Here is a 23,962-nt window from a genome sequence, read left to right as displayed (position 1 = left end):
AAGAGTTTACAGAGAATCCAGACCCTCCCCAAGATTGGTGCTGCTTTTTCTCCTGGGATCTGATAGGGAGGTCACATGGGAAGAAGGCCCTTGGTGCAATTTTTGCTGCACCCCGCTGTTGGCCACTCCTTGCTTTTTGTGATTAGCTCACATTCACCAGAAAATAAATTTGAGAAGGGGTGGATTAATAACGAGAAGCAAGAGGTGGCCAGCAGGGGGCGCAGTGAAAATTGCACCAGCAGCCTTCTTCCCATGTGACCTCCCCATCAGATCCCAGAAGAAAAAAGCAACAATCTGCAGGAGGCTCTGGATTCTCTGTAAACTCTCAGCTTATATTCATTTGCAAGCTCGGTTTGTAGCATATTTTACTATCATCTAGAAAACCTCTAAATAATGGCATGATATCAACCCCAAAGCCTGAAGTTGGTTTGTTGTGACCCACTGACACATCCCCTTCTTCTGCTCAGTCTTCCAGTGCAGGTTCTTCAGTGCTCGATAAGCCTCTTTGGCTCAAGGATATGTACCAGCCTCTGGATGAAGTACGGAAAAAGAGCATGGTGGACAAAATGCACGATGAAGAATCCTCTGAAGATGAAGATATATTCAGCTGGGCAAGGTATAAATGAAGGGAATATTCTCAGAGCTGCATGGGTTGCATAACATCTCATCTTTGATTGCTCCCACACTAGCCCTTCCCTTCAGAATCACTATCTTTCATTCACTCACTTGGCGCATGAGGAGTGGCTTTATGACAATGTGGTTGATTATGATGCTCTGCCATTTCCTGGTCCTGGTGGCCACTATATGTCCTGCAATGTCTCTTCCACAATTATTTTTCAATAGAGGCTTGCCAGCTTTGAGGTGCTGATGTGGGAAGTCGCAACAGGGGACTCCTTGGGCAGTTTGGTATTGTTTTGTTCTTTAGTTTTTTAAATAAAACCTTTCTCTAATGTGCAATAAAGTTGGGAAATGGAGGACAAAACAGTGGAGTTGCTAGAGCAGATTGCGATCACTCTCTCCCATCGATCACTCTCTCCCACCATTTCCCAGAACGAGCCTGCAAATGAGCTTTTCCTGACTCCCGAACTTGTGCTGATTATAAACAGCGGCAATCTACATTAACCCTATGCCTACATATATGTAGGAGTAAATGCCATCAAATGGAATGGGACTTACTTCATTCTGAGTAGACATGCATAGGAATGGACTGAGCTTAAGATCCACTTTCATAGCCTGTGCGCTTTCCAGACGATACGCTACAACAGTGTCACTACTGTCCATTAAGTGTGCTTACGTACTGCCTGTATTTCGACATCGTTGTCCTTCCGCTGTCAGCAAGGTGCCGTTCACATTAGGGATGTGCAAACAGGATTGGAGGTTTGCGGTTTGGGTTTAGGGGTTCGATGGTTCAACCCCTGGACAACACCCCCCCCCCCCCCAGTTCGGTTCTGCCTAGAACCAAACCACCCCGATGCTTCGGTGGTGGTTCATGAACATTTTCAAGTTTAAATTTTTTTTTTAACCTTAAAAGTGATCATCGAGGTGTTGGTGGGGATGGGTGCGCAGAGGTCAAATGCCCCCCTCGAGCCCTGTAGGCCTGTTTTTTGGCCCCTTCATGCCTTCCTAAAACGGCACGGTGGCCAAAACGTCAGCCGCCAAGCATGCCTGGCATGGCCCACAGGGGCCGTTTGCTCATATATGGTGGCCATTAAAAATATATATTAAAAAAAATAGCTGCCAAAACAAAAATGGCCACCTTGCATGTGCAAATGGCCTTTGTGAGGCCATGGGCCATGCCAGGCCTCGCAGAGGCCATTTGCACATGCACATTGGCTGCCATTTTGGCTGCCACGCCATTTTAGGAAGGCCTGAACAGGCAAAAAATGGGCCTAAAAGGGAAAGGAGTGTGTGTGTGTGTGTGTGTGTGTGTGTGTGTGTGTGTGTGTGTGTAAAGATGCTTGACTTCCCAGTCAGTGTACACAGGATTGCAGTTTTATTATAAACGTATGTCAGCACAAAATCTCAGGTGGTGTGGTTGTGTTTTGAAATAAGGGTCAAGGCTTTCAAACTGAGTCACTTGGTGACAACCCACAGACTGGAAAAACTCCGAAAGAACCACATCCAAGCACTGGTTTGCAGGATTGTATGGATGTTTTAATTGTAAACCTCCCGGAGCCAATTTGGAAGGGCAGTATAAAAGTTGAATAAATACATAATAAATAAAAATGTTAAATTAATTTGCAGTGCTCTTTAAGGCTTGTTATTTTACCATGGAAAACCTCTACTGTGAAAAGCCAATATACTAAAAACGCAGCATCGAATTTCAACAAGTTGCCTTCCCCATATTTTGCAAATTGTTTTGTTGGGTTTGAGAACAACTCCCCATCATTGGGTCCATATATCTTGGAGTGGATTCAGATGACAGTTTGTGTTGTCTCTTTAATGTTCTTCTGCAGCAGAGTCATGGGTCCAGGAGAAGGAGAGGAAGGCAGCGAGGGGCCCATTTTAAAATCTCATCCCTGGGCCCACTCCTACCTTGGTACGCCCCTGCCAATGCCTTCTTTCGGATTTCATCCTTCCATTTTAGTCCTACAACGTTGCATGTGTGTCACAAATATATAGTTGTATTTTCCCATTCTAGGAGGGTTGCACAAGCTCTTTACGTTTTCAAAACGAACCTGACAAGCCAAAGCATTTTACTGCTGAACAGAGTGTAATCTGGAAAGCACCCTGCTCCTATGCATGTCTACTCAGAAGTAAATCCCATGGAGTTCAGTGCAACTAACCTCCAGTTTAAATGTGCGTATGGTAACAGTCAAAATCTCTTGCTCAGCTGAAGGCCCCAGAAGAGAGCAGAGGCATCTGTCTGACTTGTATTGAGTTCCCCACTCTTCTCTGGGGCTGATGGAAAGGCAGAAGGAGCCTTCTTGGAGATTCTAGCCCTCAAAGCTAGTAGGAGAAGAGAAGGCAGCTCCAAGCAGCAGCATCCACTGTAGTGAGGCAAGAAGGGGATTCCAGCCAAAGGGGTTCCAGCCCTTTCTCAAAAAGAGGCTCCATCTCCAGCACTAGTACCTGAGGTCTGAGTCATTCTCCTCCTCCATTCTCTCTTATGAAAAAACATTTTAAAAGCCCGGTTGGTTCAATAAAGCGGGATTGCACTCCTGAATTTAAGTAACATTTAAAATTCGGAAAGTGGTGCTTCCTTCCCAATTGCTTCTCCACAGCAGGCATTTCCCCCCATTTGTCATGTGGATGGGAATTGTAAATCTATATTGCTGCACAGAACTTCTAGCCTATGGCCTTATGAGGACCTGGTGCCTAAACGGCTGTTCTTTCTTTAAACATAAAAGCAAATGCCAAAAGACAATTTTCTGTGACTTTCGGCTTCAAGCAAAATCTGTAAAATGTATGGAAGATTCCTGGAAATTATCCAGACATGGCTTCATGCCACGGGGTATCTGAAGAGTGAATTTGCTTTGCAGCAGATTCGCAACAGTTTAATTTGGGGAATTAAATTTACCGTTCACATAGGGTCAGCTCCTCTCTTCATTCCCTGCAGATCTTTTCCTCTGTGTGTTCCCACAGCTTGCTCCTGGATTTTCTTCCCAACTAATCACTTCCCAGAGGAGAAGGCGAGAGACTTGTTGTTGTTGTTGTTATTGTTGGTTTGTCAGTTGGTGTTCTGCAAGATTGACTAGTCAAAACAACAGAACGCTAAACCTGAAGTATTATCTCAGCGAATGTTTCTGTGTGGATGTTCATAGAAACCACTCCCAATTTCAGGGGCTCATTTTTATCTTTATAGCATGCATAAGAACTGAAGGATCCTCTAGGATAACTTATTTGTGTGAACAAAATCAATGGGCTCTATTTTTCAGCGATTCCTTCCACACCACACACATGAATTATCCCAAAGTTTCATTTCTTGACTTGCAAAAATGAATGAGAAGTTGGAGAGACGCTTGCCTGGGCTGACATCTTGTCAATTCACATCTTGAGAGGGCTTAATTAGTACTAGGGCCCACTTAGAACCATTCCAAACTATGTGAATCAAGAAAAAGCCCCTTTGAGCATGTGCAGAGTGCTGTTGCGGTCACAACCAAAATTCAGACTTATTAAAAAATTTAAATGAAGTACAAAATTTGGTTAGTAATTGGTTTCAGTATCATCAGCTAAATGAAATTTATAAAAAGGATCTTAAAGTTGGATTTGTGGATCAAATGTTGAGATTTGAGAAGGAGTTGTGTGAAAATGATGAAAGATGAGTCTCTAAGATGTATAAGTAACTAACTGGGCAAAGAGGAACCTTTTACCGTGGTGATTTTCTTTATTTAGCAGGGGGAGAGTAACTGGCCCTATCCACCCCCAGCACAGTACCTCCAGTGACTGTTGCTGGTGTCTATCTTGTGTTTTTTTAGAATGTGAGCCCTTTGGGGACAGGGAGCCATCTATTTATTTATTATTTCTCTGTGTAAACCGCCCTGAGCCATTTCTGGAAGGGCGGTATAGAAATCAAATTATGATGATGATGATGATGATGATGATGATGATGATGATGTAGCTTTTGGAGGAGACAAGAGATTAAGTGTTTAAAATGACTATGAAAAAACGGGCTCAAGATGTGGGTCATAATATAGATATGGCTGCTTGGGAAAAATTATGGAAAACTGATTTAAAGTTTACTGCATATTATATTTTTAAAGAAAATTATTATAAGATGATGTATAGGTGGTATGTGACACCCAAAAAATTAGCATTAATGTATAAAAATGTTTCAAACAAATGTTGTAAATGTGGACAATGTGAAGGAACTTTTTTCCATATGTGGTGGTCATGCGGGGAGGCAAAGACTGTTTGGGATATGATATGTAATGAGTTGAAGAAAAAATTTTAAATGACATTTCCTAAGAGGCCAGAATCCTTCCTGCTGGGAATAACCCAAGGAGAGTTTTCCAGAAGAAATTTAACATTTTTTAATGTATGCAACCATGGCGGCCAGGATAGTATATGCGCAGAAATCGAAAGACACTAAAATGCCCTCAAAAGGAGACTGGTTGATAAAAATGTTGGAATATGCTGATTTGGCAAAGCTTACAGCACTTATAAGGGATGAAAATTTGGAATCTTTCAAAGAAGATTGGGAACCATTTTTACTTTACTTAAATAAATATTTTTCTAATATGGACTTTTCAGCAGGGTTTGAAATATAGTAATAACAGCAGGTTGGGTTTGGTAAAATTGAGTAGTAAGTGGAGTATCTATATTTTGAATTATTATAGCAATGGTTTATATGTATAGTTAACATGAACTGTGCAGATAGGTAAGCGGGAAGTCAATATTTACTTAATTGTAAGCTGTTGTAAAAGCCAATAAAAATTTAAAATGCAAAATAACAACAACCAAAACCCAGACTTGAGTCCCGGCACCTCTAATTTTTGAAAATTAAGCTCTGAGTTTCCAACACACAGTGAAAAGCCGCCCTCTGTATTAACCATCCCCCACAAACGAACCTTGCACCAATCCTTTCTTTATAAGGGTCCCCACCACCACCACCATTTGCCAACACTGTTCTTTGAGCCCAGCCTGGAACAGATTTTCTAGGTTCACCAAACTTCTTTAACACAGCCAGAAGCAAATGCGATCTCCCCCTGCCCAAAGACTACTCGCGAAAGTTGTACTCCGTGCACCACAACTCTGCCTCCTCATCGCCAGCGAAAGCATGTGTGGCTGGCTCTATTTTGCCCACACTCCATCCTAGGTTTACACTGCCAGAGCTGCATGATTGATCACAGGTAGTTTCTCTCCCCTCCAGCCTTCTGTTTCCAGCCAACTTGCTGGGAAAAGGCAGGCTACGGGGTAGGGAGGAGGAAGGCAGTAGGGTTGTGCATTTTGTTTTGTTTTCTGTTTTGTTTTTGGCCCAAGGAAGGCAGCCTAGAAGAAGTACACAGCAAGCAGTACTTCCAGTGGCCAATCCCTTTGCTATATTTCTCTTATTACACATTGCAAAAGGGCACTGGCTCTCCATTTAGCCCATTTCAATAACAGCTTGGATTCTTCTCCAGCAAAGCTAGCCACAGTCGGGAAAGCAGACAGACAATAAGGAACACAGCTATCAAATTCCCCTTCCTTGTGGAAGACCAGTGAGACAAGTTGCCAAGTAGCCAGCTCTGTTGACTCTTGGCATTCCGATTTATTGGCAATGGTCCCTCTGCACATTGTGGAGAAGCGTCAGGGCATACCAGAACCCCCCCCCCCCCCCGAAAAAGTTGCTGCAAATAGAGGATTATTTTACCCTAGACATAATTTGGGCTAAGCCAGAATGCGCAGCCCTAACTCAGGGAAAGCCAGAATCGTGTTTGAATTGGTCCCTGATAGCCCACCGCGATTTTGGGGTAAATCCAGCTGATATGTGAATTCGGACCCTCCATTCTGGAGGAGATGCGAACTAAAAGTCATGTGTGTGAAAGTCCCTGGTGTGAAAGTTCCTGTGCCAATACAGGAACTAGCAAAACCAACACAAGCCATAGAATGAGTTGTCACCTTTTTCCTGGCATAGCTCTTGTGCCTGGCAACTGTGTAACCTGTTGAGCAGGCATTCAGGAGATGCACTTGTATTCTCTTAGCTTCAAGATACAATTAATGGCTTCCCCATTTGAACAGTTTGCCTGTCATTCAGCTGTTAACCTTAATCAAATGTGGGACTTCAGCACTCGGCATAGATCTTTGTGCCCTCCCTATGGCTAGTAGAAGCAGAAGGAATTACGCAAACATGGAAAGACATGCCAAACTGATTCATGTACATAATTTATTCCTGTTGCAGGATTTAGCCTTACTTAGCACACAATTTGGATTTGATCTTTCTAAATGTGTAGCCAGTACTCTGTTCTCGATACAAGCGGTTCATAGCTAAGGCTATCTCTTTTCGACCACTAACACAATCTTGGCCATGATATGAACCACTGCAGGGCAAATTTGTGCAGTGTCGCTTTGCCAATATAGTCAGGTTCATAACAGCCAAACAGTCTTGGATAAATGATACCAAGTTGGGAAACCATTTGAGACCCTATTAGTCTTCTGCAAGCTCCACATAACTTTGGCTCTTCTCTGTTTGTCAGAGTTCCCGGAGCTCCACCAGGTCCACCAAGCCCATCACCGGTAGAACAACCGCCTTCAAGAAGGCCCAGCTCAAGAAAAATGTAAGTAACAGTTGTATTCTGTCCAATGAGTCTATTCTCACGATGGGGGTAAACGGGGCTAAAGGAGACCAGCCCAGTTTTCTATCATCGTGAGAACCACCAGGCTTGCGGGCAAGCCCGGTGATTCTCTGGCAGCTAGGCCGCCAAAGTAGCCCTCCCCTTAACCCAGGTTAGTGGAGTGAGTGCTCCGCTAACCTGGGTTTTCTGATCGTATGCCACCATGGCAAGGCACTCCACCATGGCAACACACAAGGAGACCTTGGCCAGCAGGCTCAAACAAGGCTCCTGGTCCCGAAGGTTTCTCCAGGATGCCCCACACTCTCGCGTGGGGCATCCTGTGGCTTCTGGGGGCCGCCAATCTCCAGCACCCCAACCAGAGCCAGTAATTGTGTGGGCAGCCAAACGGCCGCCCAGGGACGGCTTGTTGATCATCTGCAGGGAGGTGTAAGTTAACCCGCTCTCCCCGCAGGCCTGCTGGAAGCTCTTCTCACTGATTGTGAGAAGAGCTTCAATATCTGTTATGTTTTGTTGTTTAGAAGTTTGTCCCAGTGGGGATCCTGTAGAGATTATGTGGGGTGGAGTCAGAAAGGAAAAGGGTGGGGAAGGAGAAGGAGAAAATGGAGTTATTTCTGAATAAATGGTTTTATGTATGTATGTATGTATCAAACCTTTGTCTCTGGGGGGTTAACATAAAACAATTAAAACACATATAAAAAGTTAAAACAATTCAACAATTTAAAATCAACCATAAAATTAAAACAGGCAGTTTTTAAAAGCTGGGAAAACTTGGGTGAAAAGGTGAGTTTTCAGATGTTTTTTAAAAATTGCCAGAGATGGGGAGGATCGTATATCAACAGGGAGCGCATTCCACCATCTCAGGGTAGTAACCGAGAAGGCCCATCACTGTGTAGCCACTAGATGAGTTGGCAGCAACTGGAGACGGACTTCCTCAGATGACCTCATTGGGCAGTGTGGCTCATAGTGAAGAAGACGCTCTCTTAAACACCAAGGGCCTAAGCCGTTTAGGGTTTTACAAGTTATAAGTACTGTAGCACTTTGTGTTTTACCTGGAAAGCAATTGGCAACCAGTGAAGCTCCATCAGCAAAGAAGTAATGTGGTCTCTCCGAGATGACCCACAGACTAACCTGGCTGCCGTATTCTGAACTAACTGAAGTTTCTGGACTACGTACAAAGGCAGTCCACCATAGAGCGCATTACAAAAGTCAAGTCTGGAGGTTACCAACAAATGTACCACTATTTTGAGGTCATTGATCTCAAGAAACGGGCACAGCTGGAGTATCAACCAAAGCTGATGGAAAGCACCACTGGCCACCGCCTCAACCTGAGAAACCAAGGAGAGGTGTGGATCCAGAAGTACTCCCAGAGTAATGTCTGCGAGCCATGCAAAAAACCAAGTGTGCCTTAATATGCACAGCAGTAATTCCCAACCAATGTTTATTTGACGTATTTATTTGATATATTTTATACTGCCCAAACATATGTCTCAAGGCAGTTTGCAAAAGGGTTAAAGTACAAAAATTAAAACATTAATAAGCATGTGCATTTTGAGCATTTTTCTAAAGGCTACCAGAAATGTTGACGCTCTTGTTTCGACAGGGAGTGCATTCCAAAGTTTTGGGGTGGCCACAGAGGGGGCCGAACTCTGAGTTGCCACCAGACACGCCGGTGTCAGTTGTGGGCCGACCTCCACAGATGATCTTAATGAGCGGTGGGGCTCTTGAAGTAGAAGGAATAATGTGCCACAAGGAATAAGCTCATGAGAATAATTACAGCTCCTGAAGCCCCAAGTGCTTCTCTGCAGAGAATCTGTTGCACTCCTACATGACTCACTGCTCGGGCACTGCCTCTGGGGAGGGGAGACCCCACTGAGGGCAGGCGATCCTGTCATGTTGGAGCTGTGTCACTCCCAGTGCAGTGGCATAGAAGAACTCCCCAGCCTGAGAGGGGCTGCCTGCTTGTTGCATCTCCGCAAGTCACCACTCTGAGCTTCCAGTCAGCAGGCTCCCCTAGCCACTAGCGTCATGATACAGGCAGTGGCCCGTGGCCAGATTTTTTGATGCCTCTCACTGCCACTGCAGCTAACCTCTGCCTGCCCGCCTGGCTGCCACCCTCTCTCCCTCCCTGCCTCCCTCCACAGCTTCCCACCCACTTGACCACCTGCCTGCCTCTGTCCCTGTGGCTGCTGGCAGCAAAGAGCCAGCATGTGGGCAAATGATGGCGCATGTCACTGAGCTGTGATGTCATTTGCCCATGCGCCAGCCTTTTGCTGCTGATGGTGACGGAGAGAGAGAGAAAGAGAGAGAGGCAAGAGGGAGAGAGAGAGGCAGGTAGCGCGTGGCTCCCCTACCCCTGGTCCCACTGAGTGACGTGTTTTTGCTCCACACAGTCGCCCAGCGGCAGATCTGCCCCTGCCCCCATCTCAGTGACCCATGGAAAACACCACATGGGGTGGGATCCCTTGAGGGCAGGTGGCTATTACGCTTCCACATTCTAAAAGTAAGCCTTTGCAGACCTAGGAAGAAAGTGTGCCTCTCATTTTATATCAGGGGGGAAAGCATGCCTCCACTACTAGAGGTTTGGGGAACATCAATCCATGGGAAGATTCATGCCTTCCTTCCATTCAGCCTTTGGTTTCACCGATAACACAAGAAACCCTGAACAACAGAGAAATAGGTACACACAGCATAATACAAAGAATCAAAAAGCTGAACTATGAAAAATGTAAGTTCAGTTCCAGTTCAGGTTCTTCAGTTATTTTTTAACTTGTCCATTCAGGAACTAACTGTAAATACTGAGCACCAAGCTACACATGACATTAAACCTGGCATTAGTAAGTAGACAGCCTTAACCTGGAAGGCGCTTTCCAGATTAGACCCTGCAACAAGGTCAGGACGTATCTCTGAGGTGTGCTTCCACACTTCCTGTGTTGTGACACCGCAGTCCCTACGCTGACAGCAGGGTGCCGTTCATATGTCAGATGCCTCGCTTTCAATGTAATCACTGTGATTTAGTACTATGATGTTGTATATCCGGCGTAAAGAAGTTGCTGTTTTGGGGGATGATTAGTCACCTGAAGTGGCTCAGCGGGGAAATACTTGACTAACAAGCAGAAGGTTGCTGGTGCAAATCCCCGCTGGTACTATATCTGGCAGCAGCAATATAGGAAGATGCTAAAAGGCCATCATCTCATACTGTGTGGGAGGAAGCAATGGTAAACCCGTCCTGTATTTTACCAAAAGAAAACCACAGGATTCTGTGAGTGCCAGAAGTCCAAATTGACTTGATGGCACACTTTACTTTACTTTACTTTTCGTGAGACTCCTCCCGTGCTGTTTACGTTTTGAATGCGATTTGCCTGAAGGGAAGCATTTTGCTGCAGGAAAGCGCCGCAATGGTTCCTTTGGAAATCACTACTTTGGGGGCAAATGGCCACTTTGGTGTGGTGGGGAGAATTTTCACGTGGATAGAGCACAGGAGGAAAGTCTTGACCTTGCCCCTCGCTGCACAGCACCTTCCCAGATTGGGGCCCCCTGTGACTGATAGTTTAAAAGGTCTGCTTCCAGGTTGCACCTGTCTTCTAACCATGGATCTCATGTCATGTGCAGTTTGGCCATCATTTGGTCACCAGGGCGGTTCCAGATTGTGAGCCTTACGCCGCAAAAAGCGGTGTAAACTGCAACGTTTTGTGGCCCCAAATTCAAACCACATTAGGGAGCCGTTATAAGGGGGCAAGCCTCCTACAACGGGCAGATACAGCTCTCTCTCTCTCTCTCTCTCTCTCTCTCTCTCTCTCTCTCTGTGTGTGTGTGTGTGTGTGTGTGCAATGCAGATGCAACATTATAGAGCTGTGACACAGCAATTAAATCAAAAAGGCAGTGTCGGATATATGAAAGGCATCTTCCTTACAACACAGGGGCTGTGATGTCAAAACACAGGCAGTACAGAAGCACACTTAAGGGACCCATTGTGACACTGTGATAGTGTGCAATCTGGAAAGCGCCCTGTCCACACACTTGGAATCAGTTATACATTTTGAAGCATAATGACAGCAAACTCTTTTGCTTGCAGAATAACGGTATTGCTTGAGTGACCTGCCCTTCGCCGGCCAGATGTCACTTCCCCTGCCTGCCACTCCTGGCTCCCTGCCACCCTCCCTTCCTGTCCCCATGACCTCCTTCGCTCTTCCCCATTGGGGATGGGATTTTAAACTGCAGGTTCAGCAGTGAGGAGGGTGAAAAGGGAGCTGGTTCCTCCCACACAGCTGATCTGCAGTTCAAAATCCATCCGCATGGCAGTGACGAGGAATGGGTGCATGAAAGAGGCAGCTCTGGCCTTGTCCCCTGATGCTGCTGCCAGTGTCAAGGGTGTGGCCAGCAGCGCATGGACCTCACCTCGGGCAGCATCAGCACTGGAGCTGACACTGTATATCTAGCGCTACAGCTGAGTGACTGTGAAAAAGCTGCTGTCTTTGAGAAGTAATTGCAATGTGGTGACCAAATGACTAGGGAGGAGAAGAATGCAGCCTCGAACCCCATTCATTTCTCTGACTTCTGCTTCTCTTGCTTTGACAGGTCACAAATGACTGCACCGTCCCCTGCTAGAAAGCCCAGTTCCAAGACACTGTGAGTAATTGCAGAGTTCCTTATTATAGGCTGTTACTTCTTCCCTTTCAACTAGTCATTTGGGACTACTCAGTGTAGTGACCTATACTTATTGGCAGATCCATCGACAGGACATTTAACTGGCTCAAAATATTCATTATATTCTGCAAAGTATGTAAAGTGTTGCTCCCAAGCTAAAATTTGATGCTCCCGATCTAAAAACCTAGTGTAGAATACTATGTGCATTCATGTCACTTGGAGGAGAGCTGGTCTTGCGGTAGCGAGCAGGGTCTGGCCTGGTTTGGATCTGGATGGGTGACTACATGTGTGCGCTGCCTGGTATAGGGGAGGGGGCCATAGCTCAGTGATAGAGCATCTGCTTGCATGCAGAAGGTCCCAGGTTCCCTCCCTGGCATCTCCAGGTAGGGCTGGGAGAGATTCCGACCAGAAACCTGCGAGTTGCTGCCAGTCAGTGTAGAAAATACTGAACTAGATGGACCAATGGTCTGACTCAGTGGGAGGCAGCTTCCTATGTTGCTATGTAACTAAGTTTAGGCCTCTCTTGAAAAGGGAGGAGAAAGCGCAGTGGGAAGGCACCGCAGCCAATTGAATTGAAAATAGTGACTGACATCCAGAGCAGCAAGAGGTTGCTCCAGGGGCGTAGCTAGGGGATAGGGGTCCCGTGTTCATCCCTCTTTCTGGCGGCCCTCCAGATTGAGGGAGATAATGAAGAAAATAGGGAGGGATGGAGCTGGAGGGTTCTCAGGAGCTGGGGGCCCGTGCTCTTTGAACTCTTTCGCTCAATTATAGCTACGCCCCTGGGCTGCTCCTAACTCATCCAGAATCTTCCCAAGCAGCAGAGTGTGCATGCAGCAGGAGGGAGGAGCAATGTTCACTGTCTTCCCTGCCTCTGTTAGTATCCTTTGCCTTCCAAAACTATGTCCTTGAGGGATTTTTGGAAGGTAAAGAGCACTTATGGGGACAGGAAAGAGCAGCAAAAATTGGCAGCTATTCTGGTTGCTACTCTGGATATCAGCCAGTAATAAATTTAAGATGATGATGATGATGATGATGATGATGATGATGATGATGATGAACAACTTTGTTAGCTACCCCATAACAAATTGTTCTCTGGGTGGCCCACAACATGAAATTAAAACATGAAATTGAAACACATGACACATTAAATCATAATTGACCAAAAAATAAGGGAGACCGCCTGTCCTCCTCCCACTGCCCGTCATCCTCTCACTCTCCTGACATACGTTCCTTCCTCCCGCCCTTGCATGTGACACCCCCTCTGGGCCCGCCATTGGTCATGGCTGCAGCGGGGGCAGAGCTTGCCACATCCCCACGCATCCCCTCTACAGGAATTAATTATATAGATAACACATTAAATCATAACAGACCAAAAAGGGGGTGGGGGAGAGAAAATACAAAATACAATACAAAGCAAAATACAATACAACGCAACTCTTTTAAAATCCGTTTAAAAAAATCAAATTTGAAAATCATAATTTAAAAGGCTGGACTAAACAAAAAGGTCTTTACTTGGCATCTAAAAAAAAAAATGATGAAGCCAGGCGAAGCTCACTCGGGAGGCTATTCCATAAATGGGGTGTAACCACCAAGAAGGCCCTCTCCCTAGTAGCCACCCGCCTCACCTCGTTTGGCAGGAGCATTCAGAAGAGGGCCTTTGAAGAAGCTCTTAAGGTCCGGGTTGGGACATAGGGAGCAAGGCACTCTCTCAGGCAACCCGACCCCAAGCCATTTAGAGCTTTAAAGGTTAAAACCAGCACTTTGAATTGGGCCTGGAAACGGACTGGGAGCCAGTGCAGCTGATGAAGCACTGGCGTAATGTGCTGAAAACGTCTAGACGTAGTTAATAATCTTGCAGCCCTATTTTGTACCAGCTGTAGTTTCTGGACCATTTTAAAAAGCAACCCTACATACAATACATTGTAATTCTCTAAGCGAGAGGTTACCAGATACAGATAGAACATTAAAAAGTTCTACTGGAGCAGGTGAAAGATTCATCTAGTCTAGCATGCTGTACCCATGACTGGCTAGACCACAAACAGAGCATGAAACCAATAATGTTTGCCCAGTGTTTGTCCCTAATATCAAGTATGCAGAGATATACTGCCTCTGTATGTGGAAGTTCACTTGAGCTATCTTGATAGAGCTGTCAGTGGGCCTCTGCTCCATGAATCTGTATCCTCTCCTTTCAAACTCATCCAAGCCTGTGGCCATCGCCACATCTTGTGGCAATGAATTCCATGAGAATATGCATTGTATGATGAAGGATGTTCTTTGGTTTGTCCTGAAGCTACTGTCAATATACTCCTAGATGCCTCTGATCAGTGGTGCGCTCTTACCCCTGAACTTTGGGGCCGAAGTCCAGGGCCTCCACCAGTGTTCTTTCTAACAGAGATTCCCAGATGTTGTTGACTACAGCTCCCAGAATCCCCAGCCAAAGGCCATTGCAGCCAAAGGCCATTGCTGGGTGTTGTAGTGAACAATATCTGGAAATCCCTGCTAGAGGCAACACTGGCCTCCACACCCCTGGCCCTCACTGCACCAGGCACTCAAGTGTAACTGTGACCTGTGCCATGTGCTTTAGAGACAGAGGAGGGAGTGGGAAAAGAAATATGTGGGATGGGAATATGTTCAACTTGTGTGTTAACATTTCTGCTAGTGCATATCTGCATAAAGTATATCTGTTTCATATTCTGACATTCTTGTGACCTCAGTTGGTGTTTGTGCCCTCAAGAACCCCTGTATTAAAAATATTGTTTGTGTCACTGTGTGTGTGTAGGGGGATGATGCTTAACTTGTGGGGCAGGGGCTCCAGTAACCTTTGTGTCCAGGCTCCAAAATTACATAGGTGCACCGCTGCCTCTGACAGAGCACATACTGTTTGGAGCAAAGGTGTATGTGGTTGGTTTGTGTAGTGCTGTAAGCAAATTTGCTCAGGCTGGCCTAGATGCAGCAGATTCTCTTTAATGTCTGCTTTCATTCTGTTAGGTCTGCACATCCGTCCCTCTTTGCACCTCAGTCCGCACCTCCATCTGTGCCTCCATCAATGCCCATGTATATGTCTCCGTATGTACCTCCATCTGCAACTCCATCCGTACATCCATACGTACCCCCATCAGTATCTCCATCCATCCATCAATCCGTACCTCCATCCGAATATCAGTCCGTACCTCCGTCTGTACATCAGTCCGCACCTCCGTCCGCACCTCCCTCTGCACCTCACTCCGCACCTCACTCCGCACGTCCGTCTGTACCTGCATCTGTGGAAGGAGCTCCGCACACACCATCACCAAAATCATCATTGACAAAGCCCCCCAGTGAAGCTTCAAAACGAGGGTAAGTACATGTAGAGGAATCTGGGCCTGCTTCTTCCTCTCATTATTCTGGTCATCTTAGAGCTGGTCTTTAAGACAGCCTAGTACAAAGTAGGATTGTCAGAAACATTTTTTTAAAGGTAGCTAATTTGCACAACCTTTTACTTATGCCAGTTTGCTCTACCCTACATCCACTATCTACTCCACCTTTGAGCAGACTTAATATAGGATGCTCTGCATGCATTGCAATAGACTTAGGCATAAAACAATAACAAATGAATCAGTTCCCAGTAAGACATAGTCAAAGAAGAAATGGAATCTCTGCTTGTTAAAGATTGGCCAGAGAAAGTTGTTTTGAGTACCTCACCCACTCCCAGTCTCTGTCCAGGCTGTAGGAAGGCTGGCAGCAACTCTGGACAGGTAGGTGCCTGCCCTTTTCCTGCCAATGCTGCCAGGCCTGTCCCCCTGCCACCCGACGATGTCTCCTCTGTCAGCACCGAGTCTCCCCCCACACATATTGCTACTGCCACTGCCTCCTCCTCTGATGCCAGGCTTGTCTCCGGCTGTGCCATCCCCTGCCGGCCATACCCCTTCCACCCTGTGTCAGTACACCAATGCAGGAGGCGTTTCTGGGGCTGAGCAAGATGTATGGTGCATCCAACTGGAGAACGCTTTCTGTGTTGACCCAGCTGGGGGCTTCTCTCTCTTGCTTGCCAAGGAGAGGAAGGAAGAACCCTACTGGGCCGGCACAGAAAGCACTCACTGATTGAATGGGCCATGTCACAACGGGAAAGAAGATAGATGCAGCATCAGATAGCAGTAGGTGGGGATGATGCCCTGGGGCACCCTGGTGGGGCCCACGGCCCAGGTACAGTCCCGCCCCCCCGTGCTACTCCATTATCCCTACTCACCTGGTCTCTGTGATGGAATTATCAAACAAAATTTATGGGGTGGAATCCAGAGTTGCATTTCTAGCACCTGAACAGCCTTTGGTTTTTTCAGACCTGAGGACCAGATCCAGGAAGGGAAGAGAACAAGCCTGATTGCCACAAATTGTTCTTAAGTTTTGCTTTTCACTCTCTTTAACAGATCGACGGCAGAAGGTGGCGCTAGCACAGAGTCAAAGAAAGCGTGAGTAGCTGCAAAGTCCAAACCTTTGCTGTTTCTTCTTCCCTCTAGTGTTGATCTGCTGCAAGATTGTGATCTTAAGAAGACATCTGCTTTTGCAAAACATTTTTCTGACATGTGTTTAGTTATTAAGGGACATGGGAGCACACACAGCTCCCAAACCTGGGTAGGACAAGTCTCCTGCTCTAATTAGAATTGTATAAACCAGCCCACTATGAGGAATTAAGGTTTTGCAACCATTTTAGTCTGTAGGAGACCAGGTTTAGAGTGGGAATGCTGCAAGACACCTTGTATGTGTACCTGCAATCCTGTAAAAGAAATGTAAGAGCCAGAATTGGGCTGTGCTGGCAAACCACAAAGCAAGGTTGGAAGGTTATGGAAAAGCAAGAAATACCAAAAGAGCCAGAAGCTCAAAGGACCTAGAACGGCTTGGTAGGCTAGGTAAGAGCCACAGTCTCCCTGTTGAAAAGAGGTATGTCTATATGGAAAGGTGCATCCTGATCCTATCCGTCAGTTGTGAAAACCAGCCCACAGTTTCTAGTTTGCCATAGTAATGGCAACAAAGAAATGTTTCCCAGATTCACGGGGGGAAATAAAATTTACTGAGTGCATTTTAATTTAATTATTTAATCTACTTTATATTTTCAGAAGTTCGGGTGCAGGAAGCGAAGCTGGAGGAAGCAAAGCTGGAGGAAGTGAAGGTGGAGGAAGCGCAACTGAAGGGGGAGGAAGCGCAACGGAAGAAGATTGACCTTTGTTCGTTTGTAAATAATGTTATATTATCTGTAGAGCTCTGTACAAAGTTCTGTTGTTATTATTACTATAATCATAATACTATTATTATTATTAAATACATAACTCCAAAAGACACACCTCTTCTTCTTCTCCATGGTCTCTGCAGCAAGAATTCTGCTTATATACAGAACAACATTTGGAAGCTTCGGAGGTTTTGTAGAGTATTCTGGTTCCTGTTCGGAAATGGGGAGACCTGTGCATGGTGTGTGCCGAAGAATACTCCTGTCTCTCCATTACTTTACAATCATAACTCTAGCAGCAGCAGGGGCAGATCCGCCATTGGATACCTGTGTGCTCTGCACATGGGCTACCGGGGGACCCTCAGGATGGGTGCTGAGGGGAGAGGCCTTGCTCAACCACCATTTGCTGCCTTTTGAAGGTCCATTGTGGATACGCCCACCTAACTTTTGAAAGGCTTTTGTATATGGGCTTAAGGAGAGGAGGCTGCTTGCTAGCATCAGTTTCTCATTGCCCAGCCCCCTTGCCAGTCTTGAAAGGTGGCCAAGGTAATGAGAAAGACTACCAGCAAGGAAACAGTCTCCTCAACCTGTGCCCCTTTAAATGCTGTGGAGGGTGTGAGGCAGTCACAGCTTGCCTCAGGTGTGTCATGGGCGTGCTGTCAGACTCTGAGGATGAGGAGGAGGCAGACAGTGTGACAGTGGAGGAGGGAGTGCAGCTACATCAAAGGCAAGAAGTTGCAGAAGCAAGCAGGACCGACTCACGGGACGTTGAATATGAAACAGAGCCTAGTACAACAGCTCCTGTGGAGGAGGCGCAGCCAGTCTCAGCTGTAGAGAGGCATCAGTTGAAGAGACAGGAGGAGATGAGATGCACGTGCAGAACGTCTCGACTAACAAGGAAAGCTGCTGACTCAGGGACCCATGATTGAGAGCACATGGCTTCAGCCTATTTAAGATGGCTTCGCCACAACCACATTGCTGGTACCAACGTTGTGCTTTGGTGAGCTTCCCAGATGTGTTCCTGCTTTTGACTCCGGACCGTTTGGACTCAGTTTGTGGAATTCGACTTGGAATTGGTTTGACTGACTGGATATTGTAACAACTCAGACTGGCTGTGGTTTGGACATTGCTTACTGTTTGACTCTGACAGGAAACAGTCTCCTCAACCTGTGCCCCATAAAATGCTGTGGAGAGTGCAAGGCAGTCACAGCTTGCCTCAGGTGAGCAAGAACCTGGGGTTGTTCCTACTTGGCAGGGAGAAAGTCCAGGAGGAGTAAGCTGAGTTTAGAGCAGGGCTACTCAACTCTGGCCCTCCTGCAGATGTTGGCCTACAATTCCCATAATCCCTGTCTGTTGGCCACTATGTCTGGGGATTATGGGAGTTGTTGTCGAAAAACCTCTGGGGGGCCTAAGTTGAGCAGGCCTACCTTAGAGGTATTAAGTGTTCACAACACCTCTGACCACTGGCAGAGTAATTTGTCCCTCAGAGTTATCCCATAGCGCCATGCCTTGACTTGCCCTGCTGCCACAGGATCAAAAGGAGAGCCTCGCTCACGCTAAACATGAAACATGCTTTCTCGTGCTACTTGTATAGGGCTTCTTTATGCCAAGTCAATAATAGACTGTCTGTTACCAGGGCTTTGTTTCTTCCCAGTTTCTGGCCTGCTGAGTGACTAACTTTAGCATAACAACTGGCTAAGAAAACATCACCAGAGTGGTCTCTCATCCTCTATGACTAATTTGAGAGGCCTCCTTTTTTCTGAGCTAGACAAACTAGACTAGCCAGCTATTTGGTCAACACCCTCAGCGTTTATTGAGCACTATGATTTGGGGAACAGGGTCAGAGCAGATGCCCAATATGGCTTCTCTGACTTACAAAATAGATTCTCCTAACCTAATTAGTAACCTACCTTCCGGTGCAGTAAGCTTGCTTGGCTCCTGCACAGAGACTGCACAGAGACTATGAAGAAAAACAGGTTGCTTTACGAGCTTCAAATGTCCATCTGTGTAGACACACAACTCATCTGTCTTCCCACTCTGCAGTGATAGGGAAACAGAGCCATGTTGCAGGGATACAGTACTTGCTAATCTATTAATGGAGCAACTAACAAACCTGGAGATACAGCAAAGCTAGATGATATACCTAGAACAAATGGTTTCTCTTAAACCACCTAGCTGCATATGGAAAAATATATTTTTGAATATTTCTAGTTAGGGTTGCCAAATTTCTTTTTAGTAGGGCCTCTCTGAAGCCACCTAATGGCGCAGCAGAGAAATAACTTGCCTAGCGAGCAAGAGGTTGCTGTTTCGAATCCCTGCTGGTGTGTTTCCCACCTATATTGGGCAGCAGTGATATAGGAAGGTGTTGAAAGGCATCATCTCATACAGTGTGGGAGGAGGCAATGGTAAACCCCTCCTGTATTCTATCAAAGAAAACCACAGGGCTCTGTAGTCACCAGGAGTCGACACCGGCTCAACTGCACAACTTGACCCTTAGGGCTGTTTTGCTTTAGATATTTGCATGACAGCTACAAATCTGACAGGCACAGCTGCTATTGTGGCCAGATTTCCATGCCACAACATTTGCATAATTTAGACTCCTGCCTATCCTACAAACTCTTCAAGACACAGGACCCTCAAGGTTGAAGGGAGAGAATGACAGACCCTAGTGCATAGTGAGTTTCACTTATTAATTTAAAAGTGCTTTGTCCTTTTTTGTTATTATTTATTGAAGAATTGTAGTAAACCAATCAAACAGCACAACACAAGTTGTGCATATTATAATCACTAGCCTCAAAAAGGAAAAAAAGGAGCTAAACATAAATAAATACTTTAACAATAAGAAGAAAAACAGCTCTCCCATGAACCAAACATTGATTGTGTGAGTATGTACTCTTAGAACCCAAATAAGTCCATAGTTCTGGAAATTTGAAGGATTTGTCCATCTTCCTGAAGGTGACTTCCTCCCTAGCTGCAAGCTCCACCACATCTGTCAACCAGTCATCCAGTTGTGGTCCAAGGTTGCAGAATTAGTCCCTTTGGGCTACTGATAAATCTGTAATCTGAGAGATTAAACCTAGAACAATTGCAATTTTTGAAGATTTAAAGGGAACAGTTGAAGCTAAGTTCATTCGCTCAACTATCTCATTCCAACATAGGTGTATAGTGATATATTCCCCCAAAAGGTGAAGTCAATGTGTCCTGGAACACTGCATACTCCAAAAGGTAAAGTGGTGCTGCCTAGACAGTGTTGACTCGGCTTTACACACGTGGCTTTTGGTTCGAATCTCCTTTGGGATGAAGAGTGTGAGTTCACATATCAGCTGCCATTACTTCGAAGTCCCTTCGGGCTATCAGGGACCTTTACCAACAGAACTCTGTTTTTCCCCAAATTGAGGCTGCACATTTTGGCTTAGCCCAATTTATGTCTGACTTAAAATAGTCCTCTATTTTCAGTGGCTTTTGAAAAAAGCCTGTTATGCCCCACCACTTTCCTTTGATGTGTGGAGTGGCATTTCCCAAAACTTGGCATTTTTCAAAACTCAGTGAAGTGGAGTTTGACAGCTGTTGAGTATGGCCTGCTCTGAGTATTTGCAATTGCAAGCACTTGGGGGGTGGTGTTTTGTTTTTTTTTATTAGCAGATTGGTTAAATTCTTTGGAGGGAGTCCAGGAGACGGGGAGGGAGAAATTCTTGTAGAAAAATCCAGAACCAGCTGGTGGGAACACACAGGAAAAAGATTTCTTGGGACCACAGAGCCATGTGGTTTTCTTTGGTAAAATACAGGAGTGGTTTAACATTGCCATCTCTCCTGCAGTATGAGATTATGCATTTTCCTATATCGCTGCTGCCTGATATTGGTGTTTCCCATAGTCTGGGAAACATATCAGCGGGGATTCATACCAGCAACCTCTTGCTCCCTATGCAAGGTACTTCCCTGCTGTGACATCATCATCATCATCATCATCACCATCATTTTATAACCTGCTCTTCCTCCAAGGGGCCCGGAGCAGTGTACTACATACTTAAGTTTCTCCTCACAACAACCCTGTGAAGTAGGTTAGGCTGAGGGGATGGGAGAAAACGGCCACCAGGGTTACGAGGCGGCGGAGGGCAGGAGGACGGGATGGGCTGCCTTGAAAGCCGGCCAGAAACCACGGCCGGGTGGGGGGAGAAGCGGGCTGGCAGAGGCACAGATGTTCTGTGTCCAGCCCAGCTAGTAGTGTTTATAGTTTTATCCAATGCCCAGTTATTTCAGTGGGGAAAAAAAAGGCATTATGTTAAAACCTGCACTGTGGTAGGTTAAAACCTCTCTTTTTGAGGGGAAGGTGGAACTTTTGCAGTGTGAAGGCAAGCATATGAAGGTAAGAAAAATCTTCTCAATTTTCATAAAATAAGTTTGTGGTACCTTCAGCGGTAAGCCAAGCAAAACACAAATCATTCTAGATATTACATTAGATTTGAGTGCATTAATTTGGCCCTGTAAAGTGTAATTTGCCCTGGTGTTATACATTAATCTCAATTTTATTAAGAAGGGGTCTAAATTTAATGTGACCGCTTGACATTTTACTTATTTATTTCCATCTATGTAAACCACTTTGGAAACTTCTGTTGAAAAGCAGTATATAAATAGTAATGCTCATTCACTCACTCACTCATTCATTCCGTCTTTGGAATTAGTAACACTCAAGTATGTAAACTGATATTTCTGTCAATGGACACCCAACATAATTAAAGAAATATCTTTTGGCAAGGACCCAAATTGTTGGAAGTGAAGGACTCTGTGTTACCTAATGCCTCAATGACAGAGTGGGACAGACTAGTGAGTCAGAGGGCTACAGGGATCAAAACATTGGTCATTCCTCCTCTCTACTGCTCTGACACTATGCCTTTAATTTGCTACTCTCAGGGACTTCCTGCCTCCCCTCCTTCCTACCTTCCTTTCTTCCCTCTATCACCCACACGCTTGCCTCTCTCTCTGCACCATGTGTGCAGAGATGCAGACAGCATCTCTCTGCATCCAGCTAGCTAGCTAGATTAGAGATACTAACTCTCCACTTTCCTATCTAGAATGGAGTTCTCCAATAAAGACTCATTGATTTGAAACTATGAACTAGCTCCAAATAATTTCTTTTGCTCTCAGCATACACGCATGCCTAGGCAGACTCTGCTGTGTTTTGCCTCTGTGCACGCTGCTGTAATAGAAGGGTGTCTCTTACCAGAAAGACATTCCCTACACAAATATAGTGCATCAGATTTTGACCAATTAATTTTTCATCCTGAAAGAGAAGCATATTTAGCAATCAGTTTCATCAAGGGAAGGGCAGAGTTAGCTAGGTCCGAAAGTGATATTCATTCATTCATTCATTCATTCATTCATTCATTCATTCATTTGATGAATGAATATCATCTGTATATAAAACCACTTTAAGCTCATCCTACAGCTTTGATCTTCTTTGGTGGAAGCAGAATGTTTTCTACTATGATTTCTGCAGCACTTAGATTTTATAGTACCCCGTGTGCTAGATTGTTTCATTTGTGCTCCCATTGCCTTATGACAAATGTTTCTCAATTCAAGACTTGAGGAAAGGCTGACTAACTGGGATGTCCAACTTGTAAGGGGGGAAAGTAGCAGTGAGCACAAGATACAAGCTCAACTATATAGGGCTGGACTGGGGGCACTGAGAGGGCAGTGGGAAGTATGTGGGGAGGGTGCCAGGTTTTGAGCAGAATGGGTAGGTTTCACCATACCTTTTGGGTTTCATTTAATAATTATTTTTTTCTGTTAACTTTTGATATCTGACCTCTGTTTTCTGTTACTTATAGGTTACTATAAATACTAGGCTTGTGCCCGAAACATTTCGGCGGCCATTGAAAAGGCCGCCAAAATGTTTTGGGTGTCGGGGCAGATTCGGTGATTCGGCGCAGGCGGGGGTAGGGCTTTAAGGGCGGGGGAGAGTGTACTCACCCCCCCCCCGCCGCGTTTCCCCTGCCAGCGCTCTCCGAATTTGAAGCCCCTCGGGGCAGCAGCGTTCCTCCTTGCCGCCCCGTTTGCCCCCCTCGGCCGGAAGTGGACGGAAGTTCTGAGCACACGTGCACATCCCTAAATAAATATCGTGCACATCCCTAATAAATACTTCAAATGAAATATCACTTGTAACTATTAAGAAAGCACAATTCTATACTAATAAATTAGTTTGGATATATGTGTTCCTATGTAACCCAGTTCCTGCAGGATAGTTAGAAACGGAAGCAGATGGCATCTTAATTCACTCTATGAGTCACTCCACAATCTCCCCTTCAGTCCTACAATAGCACTGTTTTAAGTTCTCTTTCCCCACCAGTTTCCACGAGCTGCCTGCCCTCCCACCAGTATTCCCTCTAGTTCTTACCATCAGTGAGTGGGAAGAGTTTTGTTCTGGGCAGCACTATCAAGGCAGTGTGTGCACATCACTCTCTCTCACACACCTAAATAATGCACCATGCGCCGTGTGGCACACAAAAAAACATTTTCTCTCACCTCCAGCTCCCTACCTTTGGCTCTGACTTTATAAGAAGTAAGGTCTCCAGGATAGCTGAGGAGATAAGTATCAGCCTCTCAAGCTGTGTTATTTTAAGGCATATAGAAGAACAGGCTCATTTCACATGGGGTTATGAAATCTCATGGCTCCTCTCTGTCCCTTACAGATACATTTATACACTTGCTACATGGAAGATGCTGAAAGGCATCATCTCCTACTGTGAGGGAGATGGCAATGGTAAACCCCTCCTGTATTCTACCTAAGACAACCACAGGGGTCTGTGGTTGCCAGGAGTTGAAATCGACTTGACGGCACACTTTACCTTTACATGTCCAGAACTGAGTGAGTGTCTGTGTGTGTGTGGTGGTGGTGGGGATTCGTGTGTAT

At 45.6% G+C, this 23,962-nt stretch overlaps 1 protein-coding gene across 9 annotated transcripts in view; it reads left to right on the top strand.

Annotated features, from left to right (window-relative positions):
• LOC128332034 (leucine-rich repeat-containing protein 37A-like) overlaps nt 1–17,170 on the top strand; it is a 38,375-nt gene extending 21,205 nt beyond the window's left edge. For all 9 annotated transcript variants that reach the window (XM_053266241.1, XM_053266242.1, XM_053266244.1 and 6 more), the window contains 6 exons: nt 468–616; nt 7,116–7,196; nt 11,790–11,840; nt 14,847–15,194; nt 16,262–16,303; nt 16,949–17,170. In XM_053266241.1, coding sequence (XP_053122216.1) covers nt 468–616; nt 7,116–7,196; nt 11,790–11,840; nt 14,847–15,194; nt 16,262–16,303; nt 16,949–17,051 — 774 coding nt within the window. In that variant the 3' untranslated portion in view covers nt 17,052–17,170. The remainder of the gene's footprint in view (nt 1–467; nt 617–7,115; nt 7,197–11,789; nt 11,841–14,846; nt 15,195–16,261; nt 16,304–16,948) is intronic.
• Nucleotides 17,171–23,962: the final 6,792 nt, after the last annotated feature.

This window comes from Hemicordylus capensis, chromosome 6, assembly GCF_027244095.1.
Source record: "Hemicordylus capensis ecotype Gifberg chromosome 6, rHemCap1.1.pri, whole genome shotgun sequence".
Lineage (NCBI taxonomy): Eukaryota > Metazoa > Chordata > Lepidosauria > Squamata > Cordylidae > Hemicordylus > Hemicordylus capensis.
Note: the sequence above shows the minus strand (reverse complement) of the source record. Positions and strands in the feature narration are given on the sequence as shown.